Source organism: Candoia aspera, chromosome 1, assembly GCF_035149785.1.
Source record: "Candoia aspera isolate rCanAsp1 chromosome 1, rCanAsp1.hap2, whole genome shotgun sequence".
In the NCBI taxonomy this organism is placed as follows: domain Eukaryota; kingdom Metazoa; phylum Chordata; class Lepidosauria; order Squamata; family Boidae; genus Candoia; species Candoia aspera.
Window position 1 is genome coordinate 222,762,428 of NC_086153.1, and position 17,502 is coordinate 222,779,929.

Consider the following 17,502-nt stretch of genomic DNA (forward strand, 5'->3'; position numbering starts at 1 on the left):
TCTCAAAGATCTGCATTCTAAACCTGTTTGCTTTATTTCTTCTGTCTGCCTCTTTCTAATTCATATCTAATTATTCCTATGCAAATGTCTTGTACAGTATAATGACATTTTTTTTTTCCTGAATTCCTGGATGCATAAAAAATTTGTTGTTCTTTATTAAATCAAAATTAGAGTTTGTCCTCCTGAGCCTTTTGCAGGGTTTTATGCAGAGTTTTAAAATTCACATGTTCAAATCTGAACTCCAGATGATAGACATGCTGAGTTTCTGCTTGCTTTAAGGAGTATAAAGTCTTCTAAGTACCTTTCCTCATACATATACATATACACATATAAATAAATAAATAAATAGATTATTATTATTATTATTATAATATTTGAGAGAGAGACAGGAAAAAATGGGTTACTTAAGTTCTGTGGTCTATGCTGTGGACCTTAATTTTATGATTGATCTGTAATCCAGATAGATTTTGAATTTGTAATTCACATAGATTTTGTGCATGACATTTTAATTTATTAACACATTAGATGGAGGGTTAGTGCATCATCAAAATGGCAGCCATATGTAAGTGTAATAATATCTGGAAAGGAGATCTATTACCATTTTCCTCAGAAAGATTTGATATTCAACATTCTATTCTTGGCTGAAGTTTTATTTACATTGTGCTATGCTATTTTTTTAAAAAATGAAACAGTTGAGCACTCCCATATTTCCTGCTCTGTAATAAACAATCCAGGTCCCTGTATTATCTATCCAGCATACAGTTAATACAGATATTTCTAATAGCAAATATAATTGTGAATTAAAGGATTTATTATCCAATTTTCATAGGAAGTTTCAAATCAGTTTGCAGTGAGATCACAATAACATCCAAGTTAAAAAAAAATAACACAAAATCTCTCTAATGGCAGGAGGCCACTATCCCTAGGAATGCTTGGCAGTGATACTGATTTTTAAAAGTGCCCAAGTAAACAGATACATCTTTCATGCCATAGCACAGAATATCCCCTGTATTTATTTTCCAGTTGCCACTTGTTATATGCACATAATGCCATATTATGTATATGTTTCATTGACATTTTCATTGTCGCTGAAAAAGAAAAAAAGAAGAAAAAAACTCATTCCAATTTCCAAAACCTAAAACGTTTTTGAAGATTTAATGGATTCCACAGAAATCTCCTGTATCAGCAGTTTTCAAAACTGAATTAATCTCTTTGGCTACCCTTGAAAACCACTGAAAAGTTTTAGCTGGTACAGCATGTTAAAAGCTGGGTTGTGAACTTTACATTAATTTCAGCAGCTGTTCTATTCCTCCATATATAATGCATACTTCAAGATGTTATAGCCAAAGCAGCATGGCTGACCCCAAATACCCTACAGATCAGTTCTGAGGAATTCTTAGCAACAGCTTACTGTATACAATGGCTATATTCAGACAATACCCTCAAGTAGGCCAGTTAAAGACCAGCAGAAGCCAGCCAGCCTGCCTGCCTGCCTGCCTGCCTGCCTGCCTTAGGCATTTGAACCTGTCTGTGCTTTTAAAACTGAAGGGTTTTAGATATGACTTTATTGCATTAGTGCTGTGATTGAATATATTATACCACAATACAGCAACTTAAGGGTGGGGAGAAACAGAATGAAAAATGGTATAAAATGTGTTAAATCAACCAATAGCAACTTTCTTGTTATCAAAATACACTTTAAACACAATTTCTGGATCCAAATAATATCTCTCCCCCTCTAAATATGTATGTCTCTCACTCTGTGTGTATGTGCGTGCGTGCATGTGTGTGTATGTATATAATTTCTTATGCAAAGCTATTTAAGATTTCAACCCTGATACACATTTTATACATTTATCAATATGTAGGACCAATGATACTGGCTTCCTTTCCTTCAAAGAACATTTACCTGTGAACCAGATAGTCATCTCTGATACGAACAGACCTAATTCTGAAGCTGCCTGGAGAATTGGCCCTCTACGTTGCTATGGAGACAGTGAGTATCAGCTCTTTTCAGCATCCATATGCACAAGCTGTACAAGAAGCTGGAGTGTGTGTGTGTGAGGGACAGTTCTGTTTGTACTACTGAGAACAGATACCTTCTAATAATTATTTATTTAATTTATTTATTTATCATATTTTTATTGCAATCCATCTCCCCTGCACAGGGTACCCTGGGTGGTTCACAATAAAAACAATTTAAAATTCAATAAAATCATAGATCATAAATCAATAAATATATAAAATACAGTCAAATCCAAGTAACGGCAAGTCTAATTCAGCCCATAAGGCGATAAGACCGGTCCCAGGCAGGACTAGGGAATCAACCAGCCCCAAGAATGGCTCTTCCTCTCCCCACACCAAGCATGGTGGCAAAACCAGGTCTTCAATTGTTTTCTGAAGTCCAGGAGGGAGGGGGCTAACCTCACTTCTGAGGGAAGAATGTTCCAAAGGGTGGGAGCTGCTGCAGAGAAGGCCCACCTCCTGGACCCCACCAGATGGAATTCGCTTACAGACGGGGTCTGTAGTTTGCCCTCTCTGCATGAATGGGTGGGACGGGTTGATATAACGGGAATGAGAAAGTCCCTTAGGTAACCTGGACCCATGCCATGTAGGGCTTTAAAGGTGATAACCAACACCTTGAATTGGACCTGGAAGCAAACTGGCACACAATGCGGCTCACGGAGCAAAGGAGTTATATGTGCTGATCTTAAAGCACTTAAAATCACCTGTGCGGCTGAATTTTGGACCAGCTGAAGCTTCTGGATACTCTTCAAGGGTAGCCCCATGTAGAGCGTGTTATAGTAGTTTATATGGGAGATGACCAGGGCATGAGTGACCGTTCGAAGGGCCTCTTGCTGCAGGAAGGGGCATAACTGGCGCACAACACGAAGTTGCGCAAAGGCCCTCCTGGCCACGACTGCCACCTGCTCTTTGAGCAGGAGTCGTGAGCCCAAGAAGACCCCCAAGTTATGCACCAGGTCTGTCTGGGGCAGTGTGACCCCATCCAGAACTAAAGATGGCAAATTCCTGGGAGCGGAGGGGCCATTAACCCGCAGCCACTCCGTCTTACCAAGGTTCAGCTGAAGCCTGTTGTTCCCCATCCAGACCCCAACAGCCCCCAGGCACCTGGAAAGGGCAGCCACAGCATCACTTATTTTCTCCAGGATGGAGATGTATAGCTGAGTATCATCAGCATATTGATGATACCTCATCCTGTGGAGACAGATGATCTCACCCAGCAGTTTCATGTAGATGTTAAAAAGGAGGGGAGAGAGTACTGAACCCTGCGGCACCCCACAAAGGAGGGGCCATGGGCCCAATCTCTCCTCCCCTATCAACACCAACTGGGGCCAGCCCTGGAGAAAAGAGGTGAACCAGTGCAAAACTACACTGCCCACCCACAACTCCCTGAGTCGTCCCAAAAGGATACCATGGTTGATGGTATTGAAAGCCACTGAGAGGTCAAGCAGAGCCAGGATGGATGCACTGCCTCCATCCCACTCTGGCCAGAGTTTGATTTGTTTCCTGAAATGAATTTCGCAGTTTCTAAAGAAGCATATGTTTCACATATTTCTAAATATTTTTGATTAGGGTTTGAGTGCTGGAGGATCATACTAAAGGCTTGTCTGGTCCAGACTTCTATTCTTCACAGTGGGGTAATGAAGATGCATATGAGAAATGCATTACATGAGCACAGTAGGACTTCCTCATTCATATTCCCTAACAACTGACATTGAGAACCTGTTCCCTTCATTAATTGGAAGTAATATGCAGCCATCTTGCCCATTAGCAGTTGAAATTATTATTGACTATAAATTGTTCTAATTCCCTTTTAAAGCTGCTGGTGGTGGTTAAAGTTGGTGGTTACCTCTTTCACTGTGGAAATCTCAACTTTGTACAATGTGAAGGACTTCCTTTTGTATGTCCTGATTCTCCCAACAACTCATTGTTCGTTGTATGAAAACTTTTATGAGAAAACTTTTGTGAGAGGAGAAAAGCTCTTGTTTTGCATTTCCACTGTAAATATATGCAATTATCTCCTTCTGTCTGCCTTCCCTCAGTTCCGCTTTTGTCAAGTTAAAAAGTACCCCATCACCTTTTTAAAAATCATTTCTGAAAGATGCTCAGCATGGGATTTGCCTTTTCACAACAGTTATACATTTCCTGGGCTCACATAAAATACTAATCCTTATATCTAGCTTAACACAATGCAATCACTGGGTTCACATAACATGATTTCCCCTAAGAGGCTATAGCTTAACCTGATGGTTTGATTCATGTAATAAACTAAGACAGTGTCTAGGTTCCTACAACACACTGGACAAAACACTACCCTGCTCTATTTTTCACTAGGTCTGTGTTTTGTGCAAATCCAGCCATTGGTCAATTAATCCAACATAACCTTTCTGTGATAAATTTTAAAGTTCATATATGTAAAGCTATTTTGTTTAACCCAATGTATTTCACTATGATGTATTTTCCATATTAATTCCTATTCATTTTGTTAAAAGGTTATTTGCTGCTTTGTTTTAATCACCCAAAATAAAAAGCAGTGAGATGGTCAAGTTTGCTGATAACATCACATTATTTTGGGTGATTACAACAAAGAAGCAAACAACCTTTTAACAAAATGAATAGGAATTAATATGGAAAATACATCATAGTGAAATACATTGGGTTAAACAAAATAGCTTTACATATATGAACTTTAAAATTTATCACAGAAAGGATTGGTCCTAATTAAGGTCTATGGAGGACCTTGCCAATTGCCTCACCCAATTGGAAGAACTATGGTTTATTTCTTCTTTATCATATTCCTGAAGTCCACCATTCTTTTGGTCAGCAACCTAGTACTCTACAAAGCCACTAATTCAGCTACTTTAGCCTCAACACACATTTTCTCCAAGAAATATAGATTAATTCTATATTTATATATATCAGCCAGATAGATGTATCTGGAAGGCTTCACAAGTTTCACTGGCTTTTCACTACCGATGTTATTTTTCTCTGTCTTTAACCTAGAATTCTAAATGATTCTGTGTCAAATGTAAGGAACGTTAGACTCTCTTGACTTACCTGTCCTTTGCAAAACTTCCATGGGTACTTAACAAATTGTCTTAACTTCTTGATTCCAAGATTATCACTGGAGCTGAGGTGCTTCATCAGCTGTGTATATATATGGGGAGGCTTACCTTTTGCACAGGGTAAATGCTGTGTGTGTGTAGAAGGAGTGCTTCCTCAACTATCAGCTGACCTGTGCACAAAATTGGCTGGGTTGAGTGTAGTCCACAATGTGGTTGTGGTGACTCCGAATAGGGTCCTCTCAGCGACAGCATCCTAATTATGACATTCTCAGCCTAGCAAAACATGGATGGCCACTACTGTCTGGTTTTTGAAAGCAGCACAAGGCATACTTCTTCTCTCAAGTGTTTATAAACTAAACTTTGAACCTGGCACAGAATGACTCTAAAGGTCCAATGCAGGTTTGACTTTTGTGTTTCATAGAAGTAATTTGGATGTTATACATCTAAATTCTATATTTTCGTTAGTGCTTTACTGTTTATTGTTTGCATGATTTTATTCAGTCATTTGGATGCCTTTTCATGACAAGTAGTAGAATGAATGAATGAATGAATGAAAGAAAGAAAGAAAAAGAAAGAAAGAAAGAAAGAAAGAAAGAAAGAAAGAAAGAAAGAAAGAAAGAAAGAAAGAAAGAAACCTGTGTATGCAATGCAGAAGCACTAACATTTTTCTTCCTAGGTTTCGTTTTGCTGTTTTAATGAACTGTTGTCTGGCTAAAGGATATGTCTTTGCTTCTTCATTTATCTCCCTCATATAATTAACTATAAAGAAGCTTGTTGTCATTTGCAGGACAGTTCTGGAATGCAGCTTCTTTCAGCACTGAAGCCTCATACCTTCTCTTCCCCACTTTTCATGCTGAGTTCACTGCAGACATTTCTTTCTTCTTCAAAACAACTGTGATGTCTGGGGTCTTTTTGGAAAATTTGGGAATGAAAGATTTCATCAGGGTGGAAATAAGCTGTAAGTTTATCAGCTGAAATGGTAGTGTATTGTTATATTCCTGCAGATCTGATCAAGTCATGTACCTACCTGAGTATTTAATATTTGTGGGGTTTGTGTGTGTGTTTTAAGTCTTCAAAGTGGGGTTAATATGTCAAAGGTTGAGGGGTTAGGACCATTTAGAATATTCTGTAGCTATCACTGGGTGGAATAAGAAGTTATGGACCATAATCTAACACCTGGCCCAATGCAGGTTTGTAGATAAATGTTTTTCTATTTTCCAGTCTGGGTTAAGAGAAGAGCGATTGGTCCAAAGTCACTCAACTGGTTTACATGCCTAAGGAAGGACTACAACTTACGTTCTCTTGGCTTCTAGTCCAGTCCCTTGAACCACTACCCCAAACTGGCTCTCATTCATATATGTGAGGGTGTGTGTAACTGCATACATGCATACACATTCTTCTTCAAATTTTATAGTCAAGTGAAGATAGTATTATTGAGCCAAGTATCAATTCTGCTGTGTAGTTGTCTTATCTGAAGCAGCACACAAAATTACTACTTTTCACAGATAGTATGTGAGTTATCAGTAGCTTGCCTCTCCCTGTCTTCCTGGATGATGATAAATAGTATTTATATAATATCCTTTTGGAAAGGAGCTGGCATAACAATGAGTAAAGGGGAACATTCCAGAATGCTCAGAGTGTCATAATGTCCTATCAATCAGCCTACCTCTCTCTCAGATTAAATTGCAATTACTGCCCAAGCTATTAAAGGAAAAACTAATTTAACTCATCTTTTTGTCTGCTGTTTTAGTCTATTAATGGAAGGGTGTTGTGTTGTGGATTTGGAATGAAATAAATATAAGGCCTTTCTGTTCCACATTCCATCAGGCTGAACAAACATGGAATGAAGTACCATCATTTCATAATATGGTTATAATAACTTCAACATAAAATTTAATAAAATAAGGCCCCCAAGGCCCTTTGATTCATTAAACCCATGGTAAAAGCCATAGCACATTATCACTAGGTAATGAGATATGGTTTAGTGTTAATTACGCATCAACCTCCTATTTGGTTGATCCTTCAGTGTGCTGTATTTCATTCTCAGGGGCATTTTTTTTGAAGTATACAATAAAGGCAAGACATTGACATGAAATTACATCAGAATAATGCAATCTGTCAAGATGATGGGTTAGCATGTACTCTGATAGAAATAAAAGAAATGCCTGATACATCACTTAGTCAGTTTTGCATTATTATTTTGTCTTAGGTCAAATTATGTTTGGAGCTAAATGACCATATTTTGAGTACAGTCCATGGATCCGGTGATGTGGGTACTGGCACAGAGTCTAACTATAGTGAGATCAATGTCACTGATTTCATCCCATGAATAGAACAGAGTTCACAGCCCCCTCTGCCTAAGAAAATTCATTCCTATGGATTGCAAGTTTATTGGGAGTTACGTATGTACACCAAAGGCGTACACATTTATCAGCAATCTACCTTTTCCCTTGCTAGAGAAGGGAGCTAGAGAATCAAATTAGGATCCAAATGAATGGTTATAGCCATGTTTCAGCCTTATTTTGTTAGTGTAGGGAAATTCTGATGAAAGTGATTTTGCTTCCATGGCCTAACACTTTCCAAGAAACTGGAAAAGGTTGATAAAACAGTGGTTACAACTTCTGTCCGAAGGTATTTTTCTGTCCTACTTGTATGTCCATTGTTATTATTGGTCTAGTGTTGCCACTGTACCAGATGCCAGCTTCTGCTCTTGTCCTCTTGGAGATGAACCTCTCTTAATCTTGGAATTGATTTTTCCCTAAATGTCACACTGTCAATTCTCAGGTCTCCCTTAGATTTCCAATCCACAATCATGGTCTATGCTCTAACTAATCCCCAGAAAAAATATGGTGGATTACATGGGATGAGGATGAAATAAAATCTCAGAACAAATCCAATCAAAGTGAGCTTTTTAATATACTGTATTAAAATAGAAGTGGCACAGCAGGGTTGATTAGTTCTTGAATTATACATTTCTCTCTTAGAATAGAAAAAAAAATCTTTTTTCATATTTGTTTGTTTGTTTTTCCAATTTATTTGGTTCTAAAGGCCAGTGTCTGAAACCTTCTTCTGTTTATTCAGTTTTTGGAATGCTGAACTATGCAAGTTCAATATGTAACATAACCCAACATGTCAGTGTTTTAAATAGCAGAATAATCTTTAAGATGTTCACACTTAAACAATTATCATAGCTTGACTCCATTTTCCTTTAAATCATTAGGGATAGAACCTTACTAATGTTACTCTGACTTTAGTCAGAATAAAAAGTGGTATTTTAAGGGAGGAGGGTTTAAAGGGCAGTTTTAACAGCATGTGTGGTTAATTTTAATAATACAATTTGAACAAAGGCAAGACTCTTCCAATGTTTGAAATGTGTTGAATATTGTCTATAATATATCAACAAGTTATACATCTGAATATAGCAAATGTAGTTGGAGATTATCCTTTAAATGTTCAACTACCAAATTTTAGGGTTGAGAATTTTCATATGAGAAGCACTTTGGCATTGTTTTTTACATCTCTTCCCTGTCCCTAATACGATCTAGATATTTCTATCAGTGTTGTTTTATTAAAACCACTTTTTATGTCTTACATTTCCTCCTAGGTATTTTCTACACAATTCAAGGTCTGTTTTAATGATAATCGGCTTAGAAATGTTTTAAAGTAAATATTAAATAAATAGTACAGTATTTTGAGAAAATGTTCTACCTCGCTGATCTGTCACAAGGCAAATACATACCTCCTGTTTCATCACACTCACATGCTATAGCAGCCTAATGTGTGGACATAGAGAAAGTGAGAATATTTGACCAGGAATTAGATTTTACATAGATTTTGTGTCTGTACACATGTACCATAATACATAGTTGATTCACCATACCATAAGGTTGACTATTTTCAAAACTTTAAATACTAGTTCCATAGTTATATATTCATTGTTGCTATCAGTGTGACATACTAAGCTTCACCTTATTCATTCCAGCTCCTAAAGACATCACCTTCACAATTGATGTTGGAAATGGCCCTGTAGAGGCTACTGTCCAGTCCCCTGTGCCACTGAATGACAACCAGTGGCATTTTGTGCATGCTGAAAGGAATCTTAGGGAAACCTCTCTTCAGGTGGACAACTTTCTGAAGAAGACTTTGGAAGCACCAGCTGAAGGGCATTTCCGATTGCAGCTAAACAGTCAATTATTTGTAGGTAGGGACAATCATTTGATACTCTCCCTCCCTTTGTTTTTTACAAGTGCTATTCTCTTAAGGTAAATGAATATACTTTTAATTATTGGATGTTTGATGTCACTGATTACTTATTGAATTTCTGTGGAAAGATCAGACATTTCTAATATTTGAAGAGAAACTTAGTGACTTGTTTTTCTTGAATTTGTACACTGATATAAATTGCTGTGTAGCTAAGTTTTCCCACCAATGAATAACAGAACCGAAGACTAAGCCATAGAAAAACTCAGAGTAATGTGTTCCTGTTTCACTTTGGTGGTAAGATTTACAGAAGAAAAAATAGCAGAAAATGTTTTCCATTTTCAAAGATGCAGATAGATTACTATAGTTTATTGCTCAATGAGTAGAGAACAGGAATAGATCATCAGCAAATCCACAATCCTAGCTCTTTGGGCTACCACAGTATTTTGTCTCAATGTGGGACAACATATAGTGATATCATAAAAGATAGAAAATGTTTTGTTTGCGTGCCAAAAGATATTACTTTGATATAAGCAATGCATTCCTTTTGATATTTATTTGTTTGTTTGTTTGTTTGTTTATTTATTGTCAAATTTTGCCACTGCCTATCTCCCCCCAAAGGAGGGACTCTGGGCAGTTTACAATAAAGGTAAAAGATTTAAAATACAATAAAACCATAAATAATACATAAAATATAAATATAAATACAAGATATAAATATAAAATAAAATCCAGATAGCAATGAACGTTCTAATTCAGTTCATGTGTATATGAAGGCCATTTTAGGGTGCCAGCCATCCCCAAGAATGACTACTCCCCTTCCCACCCCAAGTGAGATGGCAGAGCCAGGTCTTCAGCTTTTTTTGGAAGGTCAAGAGAGAGGGGGCTTGCCTCACCTCCGGGGGAAGAATGTTCCAAAAGGCGGGAGCCACTGCAGAGAAGGCCTGCTTCCTGGACCCTGCCAGATGGAATTCTCTTACAGACGGGGTCCATAACATGCCCTCTCTGCATGACCAGGTGGGATGGGTCAACGTAATGGGGATGAGATGGTCCCTCAACCTGGACCCATGCCATGTAGGGCTTTAGGTAACCAACACCTTGAATTGGACCCAGGAGCAAACTGGCACCCAGTGCAGCTTCGCAGCAAAGGTGTTACATGTGCCAATCTTGGGGCACCTAGAATTACCCATGCGGCTGCATTCCGGACCAGTTGTAGCTTCCAGATACTCTTCAAGGGTAGCCCCATGTAGAGCACATTGCAATCGTCTATGTGGGAGATGACCAGGGCATGAGTGACTGTTTGAAGGGCTTCCCAATCCAGGAAAGGGCGTAACTTGTGCACAACACAAAGCTGAGCAAAGGCCCTCCTGGCCATGACTGCAACCTGCTCTTTGAGCAGGAGTCATGAGTCCAGAAGGACCCCCATATTCCGCACCAGGTCTGTCTGGGGCAGTGCAACCCCATCCAGAACTAAAGATGGTAAATTCCCAGATACAGTGGAGCCATTAACCCACAGCCACTCTGTCTTACCAGAGTTCAGTTGAAGCCTGTTGTTCCCCATCCAGACCCCCACAGCCCCCAGGCACCAAGAGAGGGTGGTCACAGCATCACTTACTTCACCTGGGATGAAGATACATAATTGGCTATCATCAGCATATTGATGATACCTCATCCCATGGTGATGGATGATCTCACCCAGTGGTTTCATGTAGATGTTGAAGAGGAGCAGAGAGAGTACCAAACCCTGTGGCACCCCACAAAGGAGGGGCCATGGGTCAGATCTCTTGCTCCCTATCACCACTGATTGGGACCAGCCCTGGAGGAGGAGGCAAACCAGTGTAAAACCCCAACTCCCTTAGTTGCCCCAAAAGGATACCATAGTCGATGGTATCGAAAGCCACTGAGAGGTCAAGAAGAGCAAGGATGGATGCACTGCCCCCATCCCGTTCCCACCAGAGATCATCCATAAGTGTGTCCAATGCTGTTTCCATCCCATATCTGCACTTGAAACCTGACTGGAAGGGATCTAGATAATCTGTTTCATCCAGAATCCTCTGGAGCTGCAACACCACCACTTTCTCAACCACCTTCCCCAAAAAGGAGAGGTGGGAGACTGGATGAAAATTGTCCAGTACAGTAGGGTCCAGCAACAGTTTCTTGAGGAGGGGGCGCACCAGTGCCTTCTTAAAGGCAGCCGGAAACACCCCCTCTCTCAAGGTTGTATTTATCATCATCTGGACCTAACCACACATCACCTCCTGAGCTGCCTTCACCAGCCAGGGGGGCATGGACCTAGTTGACAAGTGGTGGCATTTACAGTCCGGAGGATCCTGTCCACTTCCTTGGGCCCAGCAGGATCAAACTATTCCCAGATAACTGGGTAAGTATGTTCCCTTGGCATCTCCACAGACCATGCCTCATGCTTGGAGTCCAACTTGGAACGGATCCAAACAATTTTATCCTGCAGATGCTCAGAAAACTCCTCTGCGTGGCCCTGAAGTCACTGGGCCCACCTTTCCCAAAAGGGATTGAGTGACCTTAAACAGGGTGGCTGAACAGCATTCTGTGGATGCAATAAGAGCGGAGAAATATTGACATTTTGCCGCTCTTACAGCCACAAGATAGACCTTAGTAGTGGCTCTAGCTTGTGTTCTGTTGGGTTCAGTCCTTGTTTTCCTCCAGCGGCGCTCTAGAAGTCTCTTAATCCTCTTCAGAACCCTCAACTCCTCTGTAAATCACAGTGAGTGCCGGGTTCAATGGGACAACAGAGGTCCCAAAGGATATTTAGTCACCATTTTCAAATACTCTCATACGAATATTCAACAAGTGTTTTATTGCAATTCTCAAAGTTTCTTACCAGTACAGAATATTTAACATAAAATTGAAATTCAAGTCTTTGTCGGGTGATTTTCATTCTCTTGTGTTTTAGAACTAAAAAATGCTACACTGTCACAGATGTAATTTTTTTGTTATTTCTCATGTCTGATTTTTCTGTTTTGAGCTCCAAGTATTGCGATATAGTGTTTCAATTTTCTACACCCAATATTCTAGATGTATTTATTTTTCTAAGCATAAAATTATCAAATGAAGATGAAGCCAACAGAAATGATAGAATTGGAGACTTAACTGATGCTAATCCCATGATTTCTAAATATATTTGGCAAAGATAATAAATCCAAGGAGCAACATAGTTTCAAATAAATCTGTTTTGATTATTCCTTCATAAAATGTATAACGTGTCAGTCAAGACTATTAACAGTGTTTGAAAAATGATATATATGTACTTCAATTAATAGTAAGAGAACCTCATCAGTTTTATATAAAATTCTTATATTAAACACAACAGGTTCTCTTAACAATCTTAAAAAAGGTCAGAGAGCTAATCTGAGCACTGATTGTGAAGACTGTAATTGGAATTCCTTTTAAATCTATTTCAGCAAGTGATCAAGAACAGACCATAAAAATAATCTATTGGTGGTATTACACTCTGCTAAAATTATGCTCTATAAATTGAAACTCTTTAGATTGTGTTGGCAGGAGTATAAACAAATTGGTATGCATTATCATTTTGGTGGCAATGTCCAATTAGTCAATGCTTTTTATCAAAATGTTTTCAAGAAAGTGGGGAATTCAATCAACAAAATGTTCAAAATGTCACCATAAATCCTGATATTAGATTATCATTATCATTATCATTATTATTCTTATTATTTCCTAGTGCATATAAATTAACGTAGAAAAAAAGATTCTGTATTTATTATTAGCATACTACAAAACACTGGAAAGCAATGTTTCATTTTTCTTTGCATCTGTGCTATTTAAGTGTGTTGAAAATTGCTTTATCTGAAAAGTTAGCATGACAACAAGGAGCTCTGAAAAAGTTCATAGTGAAGAACAAATTAATTAGCTATGCTGTTAACATTTTTCCTAATAGATTATCTCTTATTAACAGAGATGTTTTGGACAGAGATATTTAATATGGATGTTTACAATTATCATCAAGACAACAAATCTATCGTAACATATCTTCACTCCTCCCTCTCTCTTCCCCCCCCCCAAAAAAAATATCTACCTACTATCTTGTTATTGGACATGTTTTATTCCGGCTCTTGTTTTTGTTTGTTTCTCTGTCATCTGCAAAATAAGAAAACAAATTATTTACATGTGATCAAATCATCCGAAGGGGGAGGGGGTATTGAAATTCTCCACTTCTTTTCAATGATTTATTACACAAAGATTGTTAAAATACTTCTGCAGTAGGTTAAAGTTTAACATCTGATACAGAATGTGGATATGCAGAGGTTTCCCTGTCTGGTTCTGGGAACCAGTCTAGAGTTTCAGAAAAGACCAATCTGGAAGTAATTTGATCTAACTCCATGTCCATATCCTGAGCAAGTTTCAGAAAAATGAAATTGATTTTGAAAGCAGAAGAAATACAAATAGCTGTAAATTTTTTACTTTGTTTTCAGCTGAACGGGATGACAGTTAAAAAAGTACTTGTGGACAAAGCATATCAAGTTGTATAGAAACCAGTGCAGGAAGTTTTGAGCTACATTGTTTCTAAATCAGATTTTTTTAAAAAACATTTACCAACATGTTGTTTTAGGACAGTTTCTACTGTAATTAAATTTGCAGGCAAGTTAGATCTTTAAGTAGGAACAAAGCATGACAAGCTTTATAGAGAGCAGTGCAGGCTTTGAGCTATATTCTTAAAATCTGATTTCTTAAAAGAATACCTGCAGCTGTTTTAGAACAAATTATGATTAATTTGTGGTGGTAATGGCTCCTTCTATAAGGATCAGCCAGGTTAAGAGTTTACATAAAGGGAAAATAAGATTTTAAGGAATAATAGTGCCCTTTCCTGAATATGGGATGCGGTGGTGCTGTGGGTTAAACCGCTGAGCTGCTGAGCTTGCTGATAGGAAGGTCGGCGGTTCAAATCCACGTGACGGGGTGAGCTCCCATTGCTAGTCCCAGCTCCTGTCAACCTAGCAGTTCGAAAACATTCAAATGTGAGTAGATTAATAGGTACCCCTTCGACAGGCAGGTAACGGCGTTCCGTGTAGTCATGCCAGCCACATGACCACGGAAGGGTCTATGGACAAACGCCGGCTCTTTGGCTTGAAACGGAGATGAGCACCGCCCCCTAGAGTCGGACACGACTGGACTTAATGTCAAGGGAAACCTTTTACCTTTCCTGAATATGCTACAGCTAATTGTTATGAGTTGAGCTGAAAGTGCCATACATTAACTATTCTTAAGGCCTTTTGCATCTTCTTGGGTTGAATGTGGTAAAGATGATGAATGTTCCTTCCACTGTTTCTGAATGAGTCTTGCATCCAGAGTAAGTGTGGACTACCACATAGTTATTGAATAAAGGATTTTTTAAAACAGATAAAAATACACAAAGTAAATTCATTATTAGTTCTTTGCTCAGAATGAAAAGCAGATGATAATGAGCATCTGTGAAGCAATTGATAAAAAATGTAAATCCCCAAGATAACTTAGTCTCCTAAGTTATTATTATTGTAGTTAATGTTGGATATGAAGTCGCAACATGGTTTCATGTCTGTAACAACCACAGAAGCTGCAGAAAATCCACTGAATTGGCAAAGTACTTGATTCAATATATTCTTTCAGATCAGATCCCTGCTTAAATTTGCAAATCTGTTTTGATGGGGTGATTTGTCTAAAAATTTGTTGAACTGAAATAGCCGTTTGAAGCTTTGCACAGCCCTAAAACTTAGGCTTTATTGCTAGATGACTGCTACATGCTGTTGCTAATGAAAATGGAAATCTCAAAAAGTAATGATAATATTTGGAAATATACAATAGTGTACTATCAAATTTTTGGAGGGGGGTGGGGTGGGGGGTGGTAGGTACATTCAGTGAAAGTAGGAAAAGTTTTCGAGAATGTAAGTCTGAGTACAATTCTCCAAAGCCCATATCTGTATTATATTTTAAGTCATTAACTTCATTCAAGTTGTTACCTTCACTTACACTATCATTTACGTTAGACTCTCACTAGATTGCAGAAATGACAACCAGTTTGATAAATGAGGCCAAGATTACATGTTCAGTTAGCAATCCGCCTAGTACATTAATATGGAATCAATGGGAAATATATTGTACAGTATTGTACAATAAATCTTTAGTAAGAATTTCATTTGCTAAAGGGTCAGTGATTAAAATAAACTTTATCTTATTTCTGCCTTAAACAGGGGCAACTGCATCCAAACAGAAAGGTTTTATGGGATGTATTCGCTCTCTTCATCTAAATGGACAGAAACTTGACCTTGAAGAGCGAGCCAGAGTGACGCCTGGAGTCAAACCAGGATGTCCAGGGCATTGCAGCAGTTATGGTAGCCTTTGCCACAATGGAGGGAAATGTGTGGAGAAACTCAGTGGCTACTTGTGTGATTGCACCAATTCTCCATATGAGGGACCATTCTGCAGAGAAGGTAGGATAGCTGAATGGATTCCTAAATTTCTTTTCACTCATTCAATGCACCTTGACCAAAATGTACTTGTACTTATACAAAGTAATTAGATGGAAGCTATTATTGTGTTGATTTTTAATGTCACTTTTTGATCATTTAAAATATCTAGATTCTCAAATTTTATATAATTAAACATTCAGTATAACTATTAAGTCTGGGATTGGTTGAATAGAATCTTCAATTGTCCAAAATTTATAGCTTCATTTATTTTTATTGTTTTTAACAGAAATGGTTTTTCAGGGGAATAGGTTAGGTGTGCTCCACCTCCACCTCCCCCCCACCTCACCTGTTCTGGGTCTCTCTCCATGTTTTGCTGATACTACCTTTTGGGTGAGAAGGTGTGCCAGCTTTTCTCCCTCTTTATTTCTCTACTCCCATTAGGAATTTGGGAATTCTATTTTATTTTTTTTCTGGCAGGCTGGCATATTGGCTGGCTGGCAGGGCTGCTGATGTCTATAAAATTGTAGCTCTGTGCCAGTAGGTACTGAGGCTGCAACCATCCATCCTTTCAGCTGAAGCAAATTTTGGGTGTCATGCCCATAAGGACACTGGATCAACAATCTGCTTCCCATCTCCAGAGGACTAATTGAAGATGCCACTATGAAGTCTTATAGTCACTGGTCTTAGTCTTACTGCTTTTCACATGCAGAGGGCACTTTCAGTGCTAGTGGTGCAAAGCTTCATACTGGTTTCAGATTAAGGGCCTCTTTAGCTAGTGTATCATTAGTGCTCATTCTCTGTGCCTTTTTTTCAGAAGCCCACAGGATTCTGCCCAGAGGTCCCATAATAACAGTGCACCTGATTTCAGAGATGCATGTGTGGAGATTAGTAATCTAGATGTAAAGAAATAATCTGAAACCTGGAATGGGGTCATCTCCTCCAGAATATGAAACATTTTTTAATTGTCAAAACTGTTTCTCTTTTGGAAACTCAGAGAACAAACAAACAAAAAACTAGTGGAAGTCCCTGATGAGTTATATTTGTATACTTCCTATGGAGCTTATCTTTAAACTTTCCATGGCTTGGGAATTAATTATTTCTTGGAGTATTTATCCCTGTAATTATATGCTCATGCACTGAGATCATCATCTGAGGGGAAAAAAGGAAAATGGTGTTCATAGGAATGAAGACAACGTGCACTAGTCATGCCTCTATAGATATTGCTTTGCATAGAGTAAGAGAAAAGAACTGGGGCTTTAGATGGCATTTTAGGTGGGGTGGGAAATCCTAATGATCCTTCATAATCCATCTCTTTTTTAAAATTGTAGCCAGGATCTGTTTGAGCATTTCAGTTCTAATTGTTACTACCTCTTGCAAACTGGCAGTGCCCCACTGAAAACAAGTTATTTTTAGCTACTTAAAGTGGTTGGAACAACATCACATAAAATGTGCAAATCCTATTTGAAGAAAGGCCCTGGTTAATAATATAATGGCCTTCATTCATATAGATGAGCATAACGGGGTTTCCTATTTTCAGGAATCAGGAATGATCATTGCTTTCTTCTTTATAGTAACAGCTTAGTCCTGGTCACAAACTGAACATTACAGCATGGAGTTCGATTTGAAAGGCCGCTTCTCTGACCAGGCAGACCCCAGCCACCCTTCCTTTCTCAATCTCCCCCAAACTTACTTTCCTTTTGGGGAGAGATAATTGTCTTGCTTGAAGTGAAGATTTCAAAAGCTTGCATATTTTTGTGATCTTCTAAAGTCAGGTT

The 17,502-nt window shown here is 38.4% G+C and overlaps 1 protein-coding gene across 1 annotated transcript in view; it reads left to right on the forward strand.

The window, feature by feature from the left end:
* CNTNAP5 (contactin associated protein family member 5) overlaps window positions 1-17,502 on the forward strand; it is a 317,159-nt gene that overhangs the window by 248,242 nt on the left and 51,415 nt on the right. Inside the window, exons 15-18 of the mRNA XM_063309182.1 lie at window positions 1,869-1,996; window positions 5,875-6,045; window positions 9,070-9,288; window positions 15,509-15,748. Coding sequence (XP_063165252.1) covers window positions 1,869-1,996; window positions 5,875-6,045; window positions 9,070-9,288; window positions 15,509-15,748 — 758 coding nt within the window. The remainder of the gene's footprint in view (window positions 1-1,868; window positions 1,997-5,874; window positions 6,046-9,069; window positions 9,289-15,508; window positions 15,749-17,502) is intronic.